The 22,247-nt window shown below is 44.6% G+C and overlaps 1 protein-coding gene across 13 annotated transcripts in view; it reads left to right on the top strand.

Annotated features, from left to right (window-relative positions):
- Positions 1–22,247, top strand: part of PITPNM2 (phosphatidylinositol transfer protein membrane associated 2) — a 525,412-nt gene that overhangs the window by 449,052 nt on the left and 54,113 nt on the right. For all 13 annotated transcript variants that reach the window (XM_073586075.1, XM_073586064.1, XM_073586063.1 and 10 more), the window contains one exon: positions 1,075–1,245. In XM_073586075.1, coding sequence (XP_073442176.1) covers positions 1,075–1,245 — 171 coding nt within the window. The remainder of the gene's footprint in view (positions 1–1,074; positions 1,246–22,247) is intronic.

Here is a 22,247-nt window from a genome sequence, read left to right as displayed (position 1 = left end):
AAGTGTGTTTTATCAGAAGAGACTCGCCTATATGTGTCTATGGGTGTGCATAAAAGATTGTGTCCCATATGGATCAATCCTACAGCATTCGTTTTTTTTTCCGGATACATTGCAATTCTGTAACATAAGACACTGTATTTGGTCTTGCGTAAATTTTAATAAATGCTGATGTATGAAAACATTATGTTATATGGATGACAATGAAGATAAAAATCGGGCTTTTTTTATACAGTAGATAGTTGTGATCTCATCCTAAATATAAGCACTAGATGAAAAAGTAATAAATGTAATCAGAATTGATATAACAAAACTCAAATTTAATTTTTTTTTATGTCTCACGTTTCTGTTTTTGAAGTATTTCTCATTGCAAATACTGCATCATTGTGTCACTGAGCGTTTTCACTTTACTGGCTTGGTCACACGAGCATATAATAATCGCCAGGGCTTCATCCAGAAAAGTGGGAGGATTTCTTTTCTCGTTATCCGTTTGCAGTCCGTATTCATTCTGTTATTTTTTTACAGCAGCAGCTATTACGGTAATCATTTACAAGACCATTTGCAGTTTCCTATGTTACAGAATTGCAATGTATCCATGTTAATCAGATGCTTTATTGTGTTTATGTATGATATCCAAGTTTTTTTTAACACATCCATCTACTTGAATGGCCGAATTTCATCCAATTTACAGAAGAAAATCGTGCACGCTGCAATTTATTTTCACACGCAGATGCGATCAGTAAATAAAACCGGTCATCTTCATTGCCTCATTGAATAACATTGGTCCGAGTGCTGTCTTATTTTTATTTTTTATCAAGGACAGCACTCGGAACGAAAATGCAGTCATGTGCACAAACCGTATTAGAGATTGTACTATTTCTTTCTATAGATATAGTATCCATTGATGCGGTGTTAACCTTTTTGAAAATTGTCAGTGTCCATGTGGAAAAGTGTGAAAACTCATTGTTACTGTATGGTGCCAGCTTCAAATTTGTAGAACAGCGCTTTAGAATGTATTTCATGTGAGACTTTGTGTCAATGCCGTCATTATATAATGTGTTCTTGTTCTACTGACAGTTTTCCAGCTTAGGCCTGGTTGCCAGCAAGTTTACAACCTATTCCATCCAGCTGATCCTTCTGCATCGCGCATTGAACCACTTTTAGAGAAGAAGTTTCATCTGATGCCTCCATTCAATGTCCCTCGGTATCAGAGGTTTCCTTTAGGGGATGGTAACTCGGCCCTCCTGGGTAAGATAATACTGCACAATTCATACATATTAGGATATGTTTTGCATAAACTTTACAGAGGATGACCTGTAGTTAGTGTCTGCATTAAGCTCATAACTGGCGTACAACTGTGCACATAGTGACCAACAGGATTGGTATATATTGGCCCCTTTTACGCATTTTTTTTAAATCAGATTTTTTTTCATTAAGAAACAATAGACATACAATATTGTTAGAGGAGTCACATGAGCGCTGAAATATCCATCTTTGCATGTTGTTGTACAGAATTATACTATATCTCTAGCTCATTCATAAATACCGTAATTTAAATTGTTAATATATACTGAACTTTTATTCAGTTTTCCAAGGAACAGAAACTACGCCCCTTCTTTCGACCCAGAGATGACTACATTCAACCTATTTACAAAAGGCCAAATATTTTTAAAGACTGCCGCACAATCAGAGCAAACTCAATACTGTATATGTTATATAATTGTAATCAACTCATTTTCATGGAACGGTGTAACCCTCAAGACCCTTCAAGAGACCAATTGTTGCAATTCCCTATCTCTCACCAAAACTCCAGATGGTAGACCTGGAACATCTATCCAAGGCCCCCAGATGTTCCTGAATTTCTTAATTGCTTTTCTCTTCCTATATGCCCCCTTTTCCAACCAGATAATATAACTTTGTTTATCAACTCGTTAATTGATGGCGGCTGGCCATCCAGCCAGTATAGCGCTGTGAGTTTGTGTTCCGTGTATATAGAATTTGTTATAGACCAATAGCTATTGGAGATTCCAGTTCTATTGAGTCACCCAAGTATCCCAAAATGCTGGTTTTAGGATCGGCTTGAATATGCAGCCCAAATATTCTACTTATAAGAGACAATATATCCTTCCAGTATGTAATGATCCCGCCAGTTACATTCCCAGAACATGTGCATTATATGGTCATCTTCTAATCCACATCCAGGGCAGTCTACTTTTGGGCGAACTCCAATTCTCAGAGAAAATTTGTCATTCTGTATACCCTATTTGTGAAAGCCTCTTTGAATCACAAGGAGATAATCTAGTAGTAAATTCCTGCACCTCTTTCCATTGCTCTTCAGAAAGTGGACCTAAATCTGCCTCCCACTTAGACTGCTAGCGGGTGTTCGTTACAGTGGGACTGTAAAAGCTGTTGATATTTTTTAAAAATCAGATCATTCATATATTTTGCAGAAGCAAGTAAGATTAATATATTTTCTCTTTCCCCCATGACGGCACAGCGGAGAGAGAGGGATCCGCCCTCAGGGACAGGAAACCTACAGATGAAAAAGGCGGTACCTCTCTCCCACATCAGTTGGTTTCCTGTCCCTGATGGGGAAACTACAGCACGTACCTGCAGATCGACGTGGGATGCCGGGGGCCGAACCAGTGCGGTAACAGTGGGGCTCCCTGCCTTGGCTGGGTCAGGGTCATTCTCTTGCTTCCCCCGAAGCACCACCACCGGGGTCGGCGGACCTTGTGGGTGAGTGGGGAGAGGCAGCGGAGACGCAGAAGAAAACAAGTCTGCCGATCCACAAAAAAAAAAGAGATGTATGCCTCCTCCAGATACAGTGGCGGCGGTCACTAAAGATGAGCCTCCCGCCGAGCGTCGGGCCTTGGAGCGGTAAGTGGAGGGTGGCGGCGGCTACCGGGAACCGTGGGATACAGGGCCTCTGCAGGAGCTGAGGGAGGGCGCGGGATGCCAGCAGTGGCGCGCGAGAGCACAGCTCCCTTGAGAAGGTGTGGCGCAGTGCACTACTGGGAAATTCGCAGCGCGCATGCGTGGACGGTCACTTCCGGCGGCGGCGTGGGGCACCTCTGGGAAGGGGTGATGACGCGGCGCCGCGCTCCAGGAGAGAAAAAAAAAGGAGAGAAGTCCATATTTAAACCCCACTAAAGGGGCAGAGGGCAATCACCATGGGTGACAAGCCACAGAAAGAGAAGGAGATGCGGCGGCAGTCCTTGAGGCAGGGGCAGCGACAAATGCAAGAGCAGCGCCAGCATTCACAGCGCCAGCACACCTCTTCCCAACAGCGCAGCAGCAGCAGTCATTCAGCATCGCGGCGCAGCCAAAGATCCACCATGGCGGCACAGCCAGAAGTGAATTCAGCGGTAGAAATAATCCCTACGCCCAAGACGGTATCTCTCGTTCCACAAGGAGGGTGAGTGATCTCCGTGAAAGTCCGCTTGCTAATGTGCGGTTATTAATTTCTTTCAGGGGAGTAAATGCACAGCCAAAACCAAACACACAGTATGTTTCATATGCACGGAGGAGCTACCCCCTACGTGGGAGAAAAAGCTCTGTGCGGCATGCATAGAACAGACAATCCAGGAGGAATCCCCGAGGTTCGCTTCAGACCTCAAAACACTGATAAGGACCCAGGTCGAAGACGCCCTTAAGGGCGCTAGAGCCTCAAAGAAAAAACGTAGATCCAGGCATAGGTCTCCAGAGTCCAGTGTTAGCGAGTCAGAAAGTGAACTATCTGACTCAAGTAATTCATCATCCTCCCAGTCCTCCTCATCATCCTCAGAAGGGGGACGCAGCTGCTTCCCTATTGAAGAAACAGATGCCCTGGTATTAGCCGTGAGGACAACTATGGGGCTGGTAGACAAACGCCCTAAGAAAACGGCCCAAGATTTAATGTTCAGTGGACTGAAACAGAAAAAACGCAGGGTTTTTCCAATAAATGAGGAAATCCACTCCTTAATTAAACGAGAATGGAAAAAGCCAGACAAGAAGGTCCTACTAACACCTAAGAGGAAATACCCCTTTGACGATCCGGCCTGCTCCCTATGGAGTAAAGCACTTAAACTAGACGTAACGGTTGCAAAAGCTTCTAAAAAATGTGCCCTGCCCTTCGAAGACATGGGCACCCTGAAGGACCCAATGGATAAAAAAGCAAACTTTTTTACAAAATGCTTGGGAAGCGGCAGGAGGGGGACTAAAACCAGCCATAGCAGCCACGTGCACGGCATGCGCCCTAATGGTCTGGTTGGATCATTTAGATTCCCAAATAAAAGAAAAAGTCTCAAGAAACAATGCAAAGATCAGTTTCTATAATGAAAGGAGCAGCAGCTTTCCTGGTGGATGCGTCAGTGGACTTGACTAGGTTGGCAGCCAGAGCAGCTTCCTTCTCAAATGCTGCGAGACGCGCCTTATGGCTAAAATGCCAGGAGACCTGCAGACAAAAACCAAATTGTGCGCAATCCCGTGTGAAGGCGAATTCTTATTTGGCTCAATGCTAGACGACATCTTGGACAAGGCAGGGAACAAGAAAAAGTCCTTTCCCGGTTTCCCTAGTCAGTCATACAAACGGCCTTTTCGGAACAGAAGATTTATGCGACGAAGGCCCCCAAAAGGGAACAAAGAAGGATGGGCGGAAAAAGAAACAAAAACAAAGGCTTTATGTTTAACAAAACCCCCGACAACAAAAAGCCACAATGAAGGTGCTCCCCGGGTCGGGGGAAGGTTGTCCTACTTTCTCCAGGCCTGGGAAAAAATATCCGCGAGTCCGTGGATTCTGAGCATAATAAAAGACGACCTAAGACTAAAATTCAATACCCTCCCAAACAATTCCTTTGTGATAACGCCCTAAAAGACATCACACGAACAGTTGGCTCTTCAACAAGAAATCGCGAATCTAAGGGAGAAGGAAGTATTACAAGAAGTCCCCTACCAGGAAAGAGGCAAAGGCTTCTACTCCCCTCTCTTCCTTCACAGAAAGCCAGATGGATCGTACAGGGCGATCATAAATCTGAAAAGACTGAGCAAGTTCCTGGAAATGTAGCATTTCAAAATGGAAACAATAAAATCTTGTGTAAAAATGCTCTCCCCATCATGCTTCATGACCGTATTAGACTTGAGAGACGCATATTACCATGTACCCGTTCACAGAGACCACAGGAAATACTTCAGGGTAGCGGTGACGATCCAGGGGGAGATAAAACATTATCAGTTCAGAGCTCTCTCCTTTGGGCTAGCTATTGCTCCAAGGGTATTTACAAAGATAATGTCAGAAGTAATGGCCCACATAAGAGAGCAAAACATCCTGATAGTCCCATACCTGGACGATCTCTTAGTGGTAGGCGTCTCCTTTCACCACTGCAAACAACAATTGGACATGGTCATGAGATCTCTAGCGAGTCTAGGATGGATGCTGAATTTACCCAAATCCAGGCTTGTACCAAGTCAAGTACAGGAGTACTTGAGGATAATACTAGACTCAACCAAACAGAAATGTTATCTTCCGCAGACGAAGGTTAAAAAAATGGCACAGATGGTGTCACAAATGATAGCTTCCCCAGTCACTACCCTGAGAAAAGCAATGTCTCTATTGGGATCAATGACAGCCTGCATGCCAGCGGTACAGTGGGCACAAAGCCATACTTGAGACCTACAGTGGGAAATATTAGACACAGACGTTTCCCGACACCGAAATTTAGACATGCAGTTAGACATCTCACCAAACACAAGACATTCCTTAACATGGTGGGCAGATCCAGTCAATCTTGGGAGTTACCAACGACAAAGATCCTAACCACAGACGCAAGTCCCTGGGGGTGGGGTGCACATCTAGGCAGTCAGATGGCACAAGGGCCCTGGACTTAGGGAAAAGAGTCAGCTTCCTCAAACATGAAAGAGTTGCTGGCAGTAAAACTAGCTCTCGTTCATTTTTTGGATTCACTTCGCTCCCAACACACACGGGGGGACAAAGCGATGGTAATTGTGATAGCCCCCTTCTGGCCTCGGAGAATATGGTTCTCCTGGCTGAGAAGAATGTCCGTTACAGACCCCTGGGTCCTACCAGAAACTCCAGACCTTCTATCCCAGGGACCAGTGTATCACCCCCATTTAAAAAACTTACACATGACAGCTTGGCTTTTGAAAGGGAACTCCTAAGCAATAGGGGCTTCACGTCAAACTTGGTATCCACGCTACTACAAAGAAGAAAGCCAGTAACCACTAAGGCATATGGGAAAGTATGGAAAAAATTCATTTCAGTATCAGGTTCTGATCCAACGGGAGAAATCCCAATAGACAGAACTCTGGAATTCTTACAGAAGGGGTTGGAAAAGCGGTTAGCTACCAGCACCTTGAAAGTACAGGTGGCAGCCTTGGGAGCTTTGTATAACCATGACTTAGCCAAAAATCGGTGGGTTATGAGATTCATTAGAGCCTCAAGTAGATAGAGCCGATCCCTCTACGCACCCCCCCGGGATCTAAACCTAGTGCTAAACGCACTAACCAAATCTCCCTTCGAACCCCTAGCGGAGGCTCCCTTAAAAATATTATCCCTTAAGACCTCCCTCCTCGTAGCCTTAACTTCTGCCCGTCGCATTAGTGATATGCAAGCTTTATCTGCCCACTCACCCTTCACTCTTCACTCAAGTACTGGAGGATAGGGTAATTCTCAGAACCGACCCAGCCTATCTCCCCAAGGTTCCGTAACAGTTTCATAGGACCCAGGAGATCTCCTTACCCTCCTTCTGATCCAATCCCAAGAATAAAACAGAAGGGGTACTGCACACCTTAGATGTAAAAAGGTGCCTGGTCCAATACTTGATAACCACAAGGGAGTTTAGGAAGGATAGGGCTCTGTTTGTCTGCTTTCAGGGTCCACGGAAGGGTCAAAAAGCATCGAAGGCCACACTGGCGAGATGGATAAGAGAGGCCATCACCCTATCATACTCCTCTTGCGGGGCGGCCATCCCAGAGGACGTAAGGGCCCATTCAACCAGGGCAGTGGCGTCATCCTGGGCGGAGAAAGCCAGCGCTTCAATAGACCAGATATGTAGAGCTGTCACTTGGTCTTCCCCCTCTACATTCTTCAGTCATTACCGTCTAGACTTGACCTCCTCTTCAGATCTCACCTTTGGGAAAAGGGTTCTGGAGGCGGTGGTCCCTCCCTAGATGTACAATCTTTGTAATTCTCTCCATGGTGCCATCATGGGGGAAAGAGAAAATCCTAGTTACTTACCGATAACGGTATTTCTCTGATCCCATGACGGCACCCGTACATCCCCTCCCTTTCACACACACAGGTGCGCACATTAGAGTGAGTTAATTAGCCTTAGTACTTAGCCACGCGGTGCCTCTAGTAAGCTTAATTTGATTAATTTTGGATTTTTTATAACCTTTTGAGTTGCAGCTGAAAGTTCTGTATAATGCTCTGTAAACCAACTGATGTGGGAGAGAGGTACCGCCTTTTTCATCTGTAGGTTTACTGTCCCTGAGGGCGGATTCCTCTCTCTCCGTTGTGCCGTCATGGGATCAGAGAAATACTGTTATCAGTAAGTAACTACGATTATCCTTTTGTATAATCGGTACATCTATAATAAAGTGGGTCTGATATGCTTGCCTAAGTGGTAGATATTGGAAGGAGAGACTATGAGGAAGGACACACTCCTGCTGAAACATAATATACGGTAGCTTTTAAATACTCCATTTTGCATTAAATGGTCAAGCGTTTGCATTCCTCTCTCTTCTCGCCCTCTACATTCTCTAGTTAAGGATTGTGCCATATTGGGGTAAATTTGGAGTACCCAGAGATTTTCAATAATTTATTTCCCCTGTCTCAAACCTTGTACATCAGCACAAGTGTTGGTTTATATTGTCTATCTTCCGGTCCCATATTCACTACAAATGTGTGTAGAGACGATGACCATTTTTTGTCTCGTAAAACAAGGCGCCCTATATTGCCCATACTTTCTCTTTTCTCTCAACCATGGAAATGCTGCATCTGGAATGCTATAACATAGACCCATGGATCCATTATTGCCAGCCCTCCCTTGAATTTTCCCCTCTGGAGCTTTATCAGTTTAATTCTTGCATTCCGTTTTCACCATATTAGTTTCCTAAATAGGGTCTGAATTTTGTGTAAAATGGAAGGTGAAATCCAGCACGGGGAATTATATGCATAATAGGTAGAGTAGTTGTGGCATGAAGAACATTTTCATAAGGTTCCCCCTACCTTTTACTGATCACGTGTTTATTTTGGATCTAAATCTATCTACGTAATAGTGGGTTTATATTAAGTACTAAATTATTGAGGCAATAGATTACTCTACATCCCCTACCTAGAGTAACATGTCATTAGCGTAGAGGCTCACCTTTTCTACTCCATTATTACATTTAAAACCTACAAATTCCCTTGAATCCCTGAGTTTTCATGCCAGGGGCTCTATTGCCAAAGCAAAGAGAAGGGGTGAAAGTGAGCATTCCTGCCTCGTTCCCCTTCCCAACGAAAAAGGACTCGATAGCCAGCCATTTACTCTGTCTGGCGGTCAGTTAGCTATGGAGTAATTTGACCTAATTTTTGAACCCGTGACCAAACTCCATTTTATTTAGTACCTCTCAAAGATATATCCACTCAATGCTGTTGAAAGCTTTTACAACATCATGGGACATTATTGCCCTATGTCCTGTATCTGTGTTTCACAATTACTTACTACGTAATAAACTCTTTAGATTGACAGTGGTGGATTTGTTAGGCATAAATCCCGTTTGGTCTTCATGGACAACTTCTTTTCTTAATTTGTTTAACCCTTTGGCCAGCACTTTGGCTAATATTTCAATATCTACGGGGAGTAAGGATATTGGTCGGTATGAATCAAAGTCTTTTTTCCGTCTTCTGCAGTAACACTGATTGATTCATTCATGGAAGCAGGTAAACTCCCCATTAATTCGGCCTCCTCAAAAACTGGTAATCATTTTTTAAGTATAATCTCCCTATATTCTCTTTGTAGAATTCCCCAGGAAGACCATCAGATCCCAGGGCTTTTTCATTCTGTAGCTTACTGACTGCCTCCTCCAGCTCTTCTACAGCTAAGACCTGATCTAAAAATTTTCTAGAAACCACTGAAAATTTAGAGCGTTTTATATTGAAATAATATCACATGTCCTCCTCTTGCAACGTAGATTTAGAGGCGTACAGATCACTATAGTACAGACATAGCGTGGATATAATATCAGATGTGTCAGTATACATCAGGGCTGTGGAGTCGGAGTCGTGGAGTTGGTGCTCATTTTGGTGGAGTTGGAGTCGGTATAAAATGGACCGACTCCGACTCCTAAAATATATAATAAATTGGGTACAGTAGTTCAATGCAGAAAGTGCTGCTGAATATTTTTTCATAGGAATTTGGGAAAGTTATGAAATGCCCTATAAATGGCTGTTCTATTCCTGATCTAAGGCTACATTCACACACAGCATTTTTGCTGCGTTTTTTGTGGATACGTTTTTCAGCTGCAAAAGCCGATCAGATTTTTAAATACCACATCACCTGAAAGGTTTTTGAGCTCATAGATAATGTTTTCAATATCAAAAGCAGATTAGAAATCTGCTCTATCTATCTATATATCCATTTATCCATATCATATCTGTACCAAAAAGAATGAAAGCTGGGTAGCACACTGACTAACACTTCCTGCCAGGCAAAGGAGGAGGAAAGAGCGTCTCAAACATCATTAACAAGATATTTTGTAAGTGACAAAGTAACTGTAACAATGACAGCAGATATGTCTAAAAGACAGCTCATACAGCTTGTTGTGAAGGACGGTGTACCATTAACGTTATTTGCACAACCAGCTTTTACAGCTCTTAATGGAGAAATGGCCCCCAAACTTGGTGTTTCTCTGGAAAGAGAAAGTATTAGAAAATTAGTGATTGAAGAAGCCCTTAAACAAAAGGAAGATCTTAAAAAGACTCTCAAAAGACGCTTCATGTTTCTTAAAATGGATGCCTGCACACGTCACAGAGTGAACTATTTTGCCATCATTGTTCGATATGTTTGAGACAACAAAGAAATTGTTACCAACACGCTGGCAGTAAAAGATACTAAAGCTCATCACAGCAGCCAGTTTCTCCAGGCCTTAGTGAAAAAAGTTCTGTAAGATTACGAACTCAAAAAAGAACAGGTTCTTGCTATTGTAACGGACAATGCTTCAAACATAAGTACAACTACACTGATGAATGAGAGTAATGAACAACAGCTGGAAGAACATTTAGGATTCAGTATGTTTGAGATGGAAGGCGACAGTGCTGTTCATGTAACTGAGGAACAAACAGATATTACTACAGAAGAACAGCAAAATTATACTGTAGAAATAGATGATCTTGTTGAAGCTGCTTCAAAACACTTTCCTATTCATCACATGCGCTGTGTTGTGCACACACTGCAGCTGGCAATAAGAGATAGTCTGCAAGAGGGACATGCTGGAAATCTGATTGGAAAAGTGAGGAAATTGGTTATTGCCGCCAGAACGCCTAAGGCTATGTGCCCACGTAGCGTTTTATTCCGGACACTAAAAACCGGACTCCTTCCCAGAAATCGCGCGTTTTTTTCCACGCGATTTCACCGCGATTATGATCACGATTTTCGTGTGCGATATTCAAGCACTTTCCAAGCGATTTGAAGCATCGCTTGGAAAGTGATTGACAGGTTGGTCACACTCGTCAAACATAGTGTTTGACAAGTGTGAGCAGCTTTTTACTATTGAGGCTGCCTATGCGGCATCAATAGTAAAAGATAGAATGTTAAAATGCTAAAAAAAATAAAAAATCGGGGTATATTTACCTTCCGGCGTCACGCGCTGCATTCCCGGCCTCAGCGTTCCCAGTAATGCCTTGCGAGACCTGTGATGACGTTGGTCTCGCGTTGCTATAGCGATCTCGCGAGACCGCTAGAGGCACGCGAGACTACGTCATCACAGGATCTTGCCGCAAGGCATTACTGGGAACGCTGAGGTCGGGAATGCAGCGTGTGGAAGGTAAATATGCCCCGATTTTTTATTTTTTATTCTTTTTTTTACAGGGGGATGGTACCCAGGGCCTGGAGGACAGTCTCCTCTCCTCCACACCGTGGGTACCAACCGCACATGAGACGCTTAACTTCGCGCATGGTGGGCATAGCCACATGCGGGAAGTAAGCGATTCTCATGCATTCCTATGGGTGCGGATTCGCGGCAATTCTTTGCGATTCCGCACAAAAGAATGACCATGCTGCGATTTTTTCGCGATGCGATTCTGCCGCGGAAAAAAACGCAGCATTAGTACAGCATGTGCGGAATGCCATAGGAATGCATGGGGGGCGTTCTGTACACGATTTTTAAACGTTTTTGCAGCACTTTCGCGCCGAAAATCGCTGCAAAAATGCTTAAAAATCGCCACGTGGGCACACAGCCTAAAATTGATTCCATCTTGAAGAGACGTGCTGGAAAAGGGCAGTTGTTGATCAACTAAAACCGTTTCTTATAGATATGGCAAACCCTCAGGTAACCCTAAATGAAGGTCAATGGACACAGGTGGCTGAATTGAAGGAATTGCTTAATCACCCATTTACTGTGACTAAAAAATTACAAACTGAGGATTTAACTCCTGGCATTTTCATGAGGGAGCGGAAGAACTTGCTATTTTGCTGTTTAATCGCAGATGGCATTTCTGCTTCAATGAAACGGAGAGAGACACAGCTATTGGAAAATAAAATTTTTCTGGCAGCTGTTTATGTGGACCCAAGTCATCGTATATTGCTTGATGATCAACAGCTTACTAAAGGAAAAGAAGCTCTGACTGAGGTAGCAGTTAGGAAGAGTGGCCTGCAAGAGGACTCGGGTCCTGACAGTGCTACTGCTGCCATATCTTCATCCTCATCAGATGAGGAGTTTGACTTTGACAAGTATTTTTATGACATGGAGCAGGCAAAGCGTTGCAGCAAGGAAAAAGATTTCACTCTGTCTCCTATAGCAAGCAGATTGACCATATTTCAGCAAAATGTTTCACTTGTTCTCAAAGAAATAGAAAAATTCAACCGTTCATCAAAACTGACTGTGCATGAGGCAATTCCTTTATACCCGGAAATTGTTAGAGATGTTGCCCATGTGGTTACGGCTTTGCCTCCAACCCAAGTTACTGTAGAGAGGTTGTTCTCTTGCCTTAAAATTATTAGGTCAGATTTGAGGTCATCTATGAAGGAGGATCTGATGGAGGCAATTTTATTTCTTAGAACAAATTCATAGACTGCACAAATGTTATTTAGTATGTTTTTGTTGAAAACGGTTTTTTGCCACTTATAGTTTATTACATAGTGTTATATATATATAAAGACACACTATATATATATACACTCACTGGCCACTTTATTAGGTACACCTGTCCAACTGTGTGTTAAGACTTAATTTCTAATCAGCCAATCACATGGCGGCAACTCAGTGCATTTAGGCATGTAGACATGGTCAAGACAATCTCCTGCAGTTCAAACCGAGCATCAGTATGGGGAAGAAAGGTGATTTGAGTGCCTTTGAACGTGGCATGATTGTTGGTGCCAGAAGGGCTGGTCTGAGTATTTCAGAAACTGCTGATCTACTGGGATTTTCACGCACAACCATCTCTAGGGTTTACAGAGAATGGTCCGAAAAATAAAAAAAATCCAGTGAGCGGCAGTTCTGTGGCCGGAAATGCCTTGTTGATGCCAGAGGTCAGAGGAGAATGGGCAGACTGGTTCGAGCTGATAGAAAGGCAACAGTGACTCAAATTGCCACCCGTTACAACCAAGGTAGGCAGAAGAGCATCTCTGAACGCACAGTGCGTCGAACTTTGAGGCAGATGGGCTACAGCAGCAGAAGACCACACTGGGTACCACTCCTCTCAGCTAAGAACAGGAAACTGAGGCTACAATTTGCACAAGCTCATCGAAATTGGACAGTAGAAGATTGGAAAAACGTAGCCTGGTCGGATGGTAGGGTCAGAATTTGGCGTAAACAACATGAAAGCATGGATCCATCCTGCCTTGTATCAACGGTTCAGGCTGGTGGTGGTGGTGTCATGGTGTGGGGAATTTTTTCTTGGCACTCTTTGGGCCCCTTGGTACCAATTGAGCATCGTTGCAACGCCACAGCCTACCTGAGTATTGTTGCTGACCATGTCCATCCCTTTATGACCACAATGTACCCAACATCTGATGGCTACTTTCAGCAGGATAATGCGCCATGTCATAAAGCTCGAATCATCTCATATTGGTTTCTTGAACATGACAATGAGTTCACTGTACTCAAATGGCCTCCTCAGTCACCAGATCTCAATCCAATAGAGCATCTTTGGGATGTGGTGGAACGGGAGATTCGCATCAGGGATGTACAGCCGACAAATCTACGCCAACTGTGTGATGCCATCATGTCAATATGGTCCAAAATCTCTGAGGAATGCTTCCAGCACCTTGTTGAATCTCTGCCACGAAGAATTGAGGCAGTTCTGAAGGCAAAAGGGGGTCCAACCCGTTACTAGCATGGTGTACCTAATAAAGTGGCCAGTGAGTGTATGTATATATATATATATATATATATATATATATATATAATCGATATTACATAGTGTATTACATGTTTACAATTTATTACAGTTTTTTGTGTTCTAAAGTTGTATTCCAATAAATATTATGTTCTATCTAAATATCTTGATTATTGTATCATAAAAATGATTTAATGTCTGATGTTCACATTGTACTAGAATACATTTTTCACTTAAATATAAGCAATATATGTGGGAGTCGGAGTCGTGGAGTTGGAGTCGGTGTAAGGGAAATTGAGTCGGAGTCGCAGGTTTGGCTTACCGACTCCACAGCCCTGATATACATTCCCTTCAGCCGATATTAACCTGGCTATATGTGAGGATCCTTCTTGTGACTTATTGATGCCACTCTCCCTCTGAGTAAAATACTTTTGTTTGGTGACCATACTCTTCTGAGATGCTCATTGTGGTTTGGTCCTGATGAAGAGGTTTGAAAATCTTGAAACGTGTTGACACAATAAACCACATTCATGCTTCACCTTTGCGTGTGATTGTACTTCGGGCACAGCAGACTCTGAACCACTGTATTCCCCATTTATTGCATTTTATCCCATTGGTGGTCCTGCAGCAGCCCTTACATGCTTCTATAGGAGTTGTGACTTTCACAATCCTATCAGGTGAGCATACCTATAATATTTTACACCACTTTGTTACCAATTAAGACCACATTTGTGCTTTTTGTCTCTCCAGTTTTACGTTTTGCTTCATTGTTAGTAGGTAGTCTGCCAAAGCTTTTTGCGCCAGTTCCTACTGTTGCCTATTTCCATTAGACCCATTTTATATATAGTAGAAACAAACCCTGGATGAAAACCCAAAGTCAAGAAGTGTATATTAAAACAAAGTGTCCTCATATAAAAAAAGGAACACAACAAAATATACTACATAATATGAAAATATTAATAATACATTGTGTCAATATGTCAGTCATATCAACTCTATAATTCCATGGAGAATGATCCTATTTTAATAAAGTGTTATATTTCCATAAGAGGTAAATACAAGAAAAATTGTGAGTATTACAAGGCCTATTGGTGTCTGTCTGCCAACTAATAACATACATATTATACTTCCTCAGGGTCACAATCAATGTGCCGTCTGACAAAAGTTCTTCAGTGCATTTGAGTCAAAGGGAGATATATATAAATCCCCATGCAGTCAAGAAAAATTTTATGCAGATGTCAGTAAAAAATCTCCATGAGACAATACAGTGTTATGGATAAACAACACATACTAGCAATAAGTAATAGCATATAGGGGTAATATAACAAATTACAATTTATGCCAGTGCATATATTCACATAGATGGAAGAATTGCTGATATTTAACATCATGTACATAATATATGGGAAGATATACACCCATAAAAACCACAGTGCCAGCGTGTGTGAGTTCAATAAATCACCGCATATGGCCTGGATTTATCTAGTAAGAACCCAAGGAGCCGGAATAACAGCTGCATCCCTCACCCCAATGCGCGTTTCACCTATCTTTTTCCGGGGGCTTGTGTCATTTTGTATATAGGTTGATTCCAGTGACGTAACCTCCTGCTGAACATCCAGGGATTTTTCCCATGTTTTAGAATTAATTTTGATGATCTCCCATATGCAGATTCCCCTTCATGGCATCCCACACTATATTTTCCCTAGCTGTTCCCTCATTTATATGAAAATATTCTAGTACATTAGCTGAAAGACATCCTGTAATAACTTGCAAATAATGAGGATGTAAGCGCCAGATAGACCTTCCCAAAGAGTATTCCTCTCCCAATTGTAGGTGTAATAGCAGCGTTGAGTGGTCGGAGATGTTTCTGTCTAGAAATTCTATGGATTTAATGAGCTAAAATACGTTCATTGCCAACAGCCAGATCTATTTGTGATAATAAATGGTGTGATGAGGAGTAGCAGTAATATTGCGTTATTACCAGATGGCATAGATGCCATACATTAAACATTCCTGACGCTGACACTAAACAATGGTCTAGAGCTCTAAAAGATGGAGCCTGCGTTTTTTAGGACCTCCAAAAACTATTAGGAGGAATATACAGTGCTAAGATAATAATCCTAGTATTATGTATGGTGCCTACAAAACAGATATACCTTCCTTCTGCATCATTTTTTGTCGCCTGACATATAAAAGGAATAGATTTGTGTCTATTCTTTGTGGAAAATACCTAATTAATTTACTACCCACCCACGCTCTTTTCATTAAATATAGTCTGTCATTAGTCATGTTTGTTTCAGATAGGCAAACTGTGCCAGGCTGCTAATGCCTCAGCCTGCAAAATACCCCACACCTTTTTTACTGATTCACCCGACCCCTAACATTCCACACCAATATATTAATCAGGCACACCATTCTCACTCATATATGTATGTATTTATTCCAGTACTTGATTTATAGTTTAGATAGTGATTCCCATCTGCTGCTCTAACCTTTTTGGGTGACTCCTGAAACAAATTAGTTTCTCTGTAATAGAACCCCATTTTCATAACATAATTATAATACAACATATAACATAACCTAGACCTTTCAGCCAGTGAAAGGCAGGGCTATTAGACAGCCTGAACTTAGCAAGTGAAAAGACATTGATTACCATTTGAGTATCTAAAACTGGTCAGATCACTTAGAACTCTTCCCCCCGAGCTTTCCTTTCCTCCTCAGGTAGGCAGTACGATCATTGGTCCAGCGCTGAACCTACAAAGCCCCCAACATAAAAAGGGTGGGAGACATCACCAGTGTTTTTTCACTCAGGGTCGTTCGTTGATGTACAGCCAGCCCATGTCCTCCTTTGGAGAATCAAACATCTGCACTTTCCCCAATTCTGCCACTCTTAAGACACGCTGGATATAACATGGAGTATGGTATTTGTTTAGCAAGCAGTCTCCCCTTTATGTCCAGAAACTGGGCCCTCCTCTGCTGACAAATCTGGTTTTATGGACACAATAGATCCATCGATTGTTAAAGCTTAATGATCCCCAGCTTTCGCAGAATCATTTCTTTTTTACTTGAAATGAAGTAAGTTCATTATGAAAGGACGATGCGAAGCGCCTGGTGGTCATGGGCTGGTGGGTTCCCTGGTGAGCGTACTCTAGGCCAAAAAAGGAGACACAACGTCTTTGCCATTCTTGTCCAGTATCCAAGCTTCAAAATACGTGACCGGATCCAAGACCTCTGCTTTTTCTGGTATCCCCACTATGCACTGGTTATATCATCTTAGGCCTGTTTCACACTTCCGTTTTTTCAAATCCGTCAAAATCCGTTGGTTTCCGTAAAAAAACGGATCCGCCATTTTTTTTGCAGGATCCGTTTTTGTCCCATAGCGGTTACCGCGGATCCGTCAAAAAACGGATCTGTTTTTTTAAAAACGGATCCGTTTGCATCCGTTTCCGTCAAAAAAAACGGAAACGGATCCGTTTGGCGGACACAAAAACGGAAGTGTGAAACAGGCCTAAGCCTGTTTTCCATGTCATCCGTTTTGTTAAGAAGGATATTAATATTTTGCTTATTCGTTTGAAATCTTTTTTCATGCAGGGCATTTGGTCTTCTATAGCACCCATTCTTTTCTCCACCTCAGCCATCCTCTCATTGTATTTAGATACAGTATATCTTGCCTCATGTGGCTGATCTCCTCTTCCAGCTCTCTGACTAAATAAGGCCATCTGAGAGCTGACTCCTCATCTTCCATCTGTATACTCTTTGGAACTGCACTAAACTTAGTCCCTTCCTAGATCCCAGCACTACCTCTCTCAGCTGCCGCTGGGGAAGTGGCGCAATTACACATTGCTGTGTTTCCGCAGTGCTTTCCCCAGCATCCATCACCCCCAGTATCTGGCAGGGTAAATATCTCTCTATTTGTGCTGGGAAGCTGTCTGCCACCCTTGTGAACTTTTCCAGCTGGGCTGTCGCTGACTCTTCCACCCTGTCTCTGATCGCATATTGTGAGGAGGTGCCATCTTGGATACTTCGTTGTTGCCGCCCGTCTCTCTCTGGCTCTTACTGTGGGTCATCTCCGTTGATGATTTCTATCGGTTGCCTCTCTTTCAACTCCGGGCACCTAACCCTGGAGCTAGGACGGTTTATAAAGTACTGCACTGGGCCGAATGTGATGATATAACAGGACATTATGCGGGAGAGCAACTGTGTACAACTTCACTACATAACCGCCCTTACCCCCCTCCTCTTTATGAATTAAATTTTTTTTTGTCCATCTCCAGAGGTCTTCAATGGTAGGTACTGTAGATTATAGATGAGTAGTGTTCTTGACTCTTGGTCGGCTTTTGGTTTTTCTCATCTGCTTGTTAACCCTTTAGTGACCAAGCCAAATTTGATCTATCTCAATAACCAAGCCAAATTTTACAATTCTGACCACTGTCACTTTATGAGGTTAGAGCTCTGGAACACTTCAACGGATTCTGGTGATTCTGAGATTGTTTTTTCGTGACATATTGTACTTCATGTTAGTGGTAAAATTTCTTCAATATGACTTGCATTTATTTCTCCTTCGCCTCATTGGGGGACACAGGACCGTGGTGTATTCTACTGCCGCTAGGAGGCTGACACTAAGTGAACAGAAAAAAGTTAGCTCCTCCTCTGCATTATACACCCTCACGGTGGCTCTAAGTGAACCAGTTCATGCTTAGTGTTCGTAGGAGGCGTCTGTTTCTTTTTTTCAGATCTTTTTTTTTTTTTTTTCACCTCTTTTACCATCAAGACGATATAGGGGCGATGGATCCTATTGAAAGGGTCCGATCTCCCCAAACCAACAACAGGCGAGCACATGGCGTGTCGCCTCCATGTAGCCTCTTCTGCGACGTGGGACACTATGCCGGACACAGCTCTGACCACCCTAAGGTACAGAAACCCTAGGCTGTACAGAGTCCGTGCGGCCCCCACTGCATCAGCAATACTAAGACTGCGGTGATGGAAGGAGGCGAACGGTCCCTCTCCTCATCCCCCACAGGGGAAGACGCATTAAGGGTGCCTGCACCATCCTTTAAACAGCCCCCTTCCCCTCTAACCTGGCGAATCTGCACTCGGAAGCACTCCATGAGGTTTAGCAAGTAGCATGGGAAGGAGGGTGGGCTGGGAGGGCTCCTGAAGCTGCGGTCCCCTTGGCGGCAGTATCCTTCGGTCAGTACGAGGGCCCGGCACAGCTGGTGTCCTCATCATCAGCGGAGTGCAGCTTCCACTCGTAAGCGCTGGCACCATTTCCGGCACGCGACACCCGCTTCCCCGGCGCAGAGCGCCGCCCCTGTGTCCTCCGGCCGGGCAGTGGCCAGATGTCCCACCCCCAGGCGCGTCTATTTCCGGCGGGCCCACCCACACATTGACGCTTCATACATAGGCAACACTTTTCAAACTAGGAACAAGCCGCAGGAGTTTCTGGAGCCTTCCAGGCCTCTCAGGGGAACAGGACCAGGGTAACTGCCGCACCCCCCTTATTTTGCAGCGCCATTTTCAGCTGCACTAATCTCTTTCAAGCTACACTCTGCTTATACACGGCTCCAGCAGCTGCAGGCCATATCAGTGAAAGAGGTACAGCATGTCTAGAAGGACCAAGACACATACGGTGTTATTTGCCTCATGTACCTTCTGCAGGGGCCGCTCTCAATCTAGACAGACGAGGGGGAAACAAACCCATACGGCGTCTCCTGGCCCGTCCGGTGCCTTGGCATCCATAAGCGCTGTCTCTCGCTCACCCTCACCAGTGTACGATTATGATTACGATGGGCCCCTCAATTTGGTTGCGCTTGGTTACCGGGAGACAGTTAACAGCCTCATTGAGGCCATCAATCAAACCCTAGTGATTGACGATGAATCCACCTTGGCCACAGGCCACAAGGTGTCATTTAAACGGTCAAATGGCCTCATAGAGTATTCAGCACTCACCCGGAGATTGGGGGCAGTGCAACGACACAGGGAATGGCCAGACAAATGTTTTTCAGGGCAGAAGGCGCTTGAAGTAAGATACCCATTTGCTCCTGATCTCCACAAAAAATGGGCAGAATCCCCTCCGGTAGATCCACCGTGTCGTGCTTGTCTTCTAAACCCTGCTATCTTTAACAAATGGATCCTCTATCAAAGATCATCTCATAGAGAGCCTTGCTCGTTCGGTTTTTGAAGCTTCAGGCATCCTACCAGAGCGGAAGCACGTGCTTGGGCCTTCTTCAAAGCCATCGAATCACTCCATCACGACGGAGTTATCATTCCCGTATCGGAAAACAAAAAATTTCAGGGGTTCTATTTGAATCTGTTCGTGGTCTCAAAAAAGGATGGAACTGTAAGGCCTATTCTGGACCTAAAGCTCCTAAACAGATTTGTCAAAATCAGGCATTTCCGTATGGAGTCCCTACACTCCGTCATTTCATCAATAGAAAAGGGAGAATTTTTGGCCTCTATCGACATCCAAGACGCCTACCTTTATATCCCCATTTTTCCCTCGCATCAAAGGTTCCTACTCTTCGCTGTCCACGACCTACATTACCAGTTCACAGCCCTGCCCTTTGGGCTAGCCATCGCCCCCAGGGTATTCACAAAGGTCATGGCGGCAGTCATGTCCTTCCTGCATTCTCAGGGCATAGTCGTCTTGCCATATTTGGACGACCTCCTGGTCAAAGGTCCTTCTTTTCAAGCTTGCAAGGAATGCTCAACATCACGTTGGATACGATTTCCTGCCTAGAGTGGCTGGAAAACCTGAAAAAGTCTTCCCCTGTTCCAGCTCAGAAGATTTCCTTCTTAGGAATGATCTTCGACATCTCCCGAGGGTTGGTAATTCTCACTTGGGACAAGGCCCTATCCCTCTGGCAGGGAGTCCAGGCACATTGCCAGCCAGTTTCTCGTACCATCCGTTTCAGCATGAGGGTCTTGGGGAAAATGGTGGCAGTGATGGAAGCAATTCCGTTTGCCCAGCTTCATCTTCGTCCCCTGCTGCACGCCCTCTTGGCAACTTGGGACAAGAGCCTGTTTTCTCTCGACCACCCGTGCCTGCTATCTGCTCAGGTCAGGCAGGCACTCAAGTGGTGGACGCTGAGCTCTTCCCTTCTTCAGGGGAAGTCCTTTCCCCCCCGGGTGATTGGCTGGTTGTCACTACCGACACCAGTCTCCTCGGCTGGGGAGCTGTTTTCCGTCACCACACGACTCCAGGACGTTGGTCACCTCGGGAATCACGCCTCCCGATCAACCTTCTAGAAATGAGGAAGATCCAGCTGGCTTTGCGGCATTTTCATCATCTTCTGGCGGATTCAATCGGACAATGCCACGGCCGTGGCTTACATCAGTCACCAGGGGGCCGCCCGCAGCAGGACAGCCATGCATGAAGTGAAACATATCCTCCGCTGGTCCGAGAAAAATCACTCTGTGATCTTGGCAGTCCACATTCCGGGCGTAAAGAACTGGGCGGCAGACTTTCTCAGCCGGCAGGGTCTTGCGTCCGGGAAGTGGTCTCTCCATCCTGAGGTTTTCCGACAAATTTGTCAACGTTGGGGAACCCCGGATATGGATCTGATGGTCTTCAGGTTAAACGCCAAGGTGCCCGAGTTTGTCGCTCAGTCCCGGGATTCTCAGGCTATCGCCATGGACGCCTTGGTTCTGCCGTGGAACCAATTTTGCCTCCCGTACTTGTTACCTCCGATGCCACTGCTTCCAAAGTTCATCAGGAAGGTCAAGTCAGAAGGGGTCCCAGTAATGCTGGTTGCTCCAGACTGGCTTCGTCGGGCGTGGTACGCAGAGCTAGTGCAACTACTTGTCGAGGCCCCCTGGCGGCTACCAGATCGTCTGGACCTACTTCCCAAGGTCCGATCTACCACCAGAACTCGGGCCCTGTGTTTAACGGCTTGGCTGTTGAATCCTGGATCCTGACCCAAGCCAGGTTCTCCCAGGATGTGGTCGCTTCAATGATTAGCGCTCGGAAGCCCGCCTCGGAACGTATCTCACCGCACTTGGAAAGTCTTTTTCGCATGGTGCAGAGACCACGGTTGTCCTCTGCTCACTTTCTTTATTCCCAACAGTTAAGCATTTCTTCAAACCGACCTGGACTCGGGTCTAGCACCAAGCTCCCTCAAGGGACAAATCTCAGCCTTATCCATCCTATTTCAGGGTAGGATTGCTTCCAACCTGCACGTAAAAACTTTCATTCAGGGGGTCTCCCACGTGGTACCCCCATATAGAGCTCCCCTGGACACCTGGGACCTTAACCTAGTCCTAAGTGCTCTGCACGAATCTCCGTTCTAACCACTGCAGGATGTCTCATTTACATACCTCTCATGGAAAGTGTTTTTTCTCGTTGCTATAACGTCAATCAGGCGGGTCTCGGAGTTGGCTGCTCTATCCTGTTGAGCCCCGTTTCTTATCTTTCACCGAGATAAGGTGGTTCTCAGGCCGGCCCCTCCATTTTTACCTAAGGTCGTTTCCTCTTTGCTCATTAATGAGGCCATTGTCTTGCCCTCATTTTGCCCAGCACCAGTACACTGTGTGGAAAAGGCCCTTCATACGTTGTATCTAGTGAGAGCTCTCAGGAGGTATGTGTCACGGACGGCATCCTTTCATCAGGTAGACACCTTGTTCGTGCTCCCCGAGGGTCGTAGGAAAGGACTCGCTGCTTCAAAGTCGACTATAGCCAGGTGGATTCGTTTGGCTATTCAAGAATCTTTCTGTG

Source organism: Dendrobates tinctorius, unplaced genomic scaffold, assembly GCF_039654945.1.
Source record: "Dendrobates tinctorius isolate UK_male_01 unplaced genomic scaffold, ASM3965494v1 ptg000090l, whole genome shotgun sequence".
Lineage (NCBI taxonomy): Eukaryota > Metazoa > Chordata > Amphibia > Anura > Dendrobatidae > Dendrobates > Dendrobates tinctorius.
Note: the sequence above shows the minus strand (reverse complement) of the source record. Positions and strands in the feature narration are given on the sequence as shown.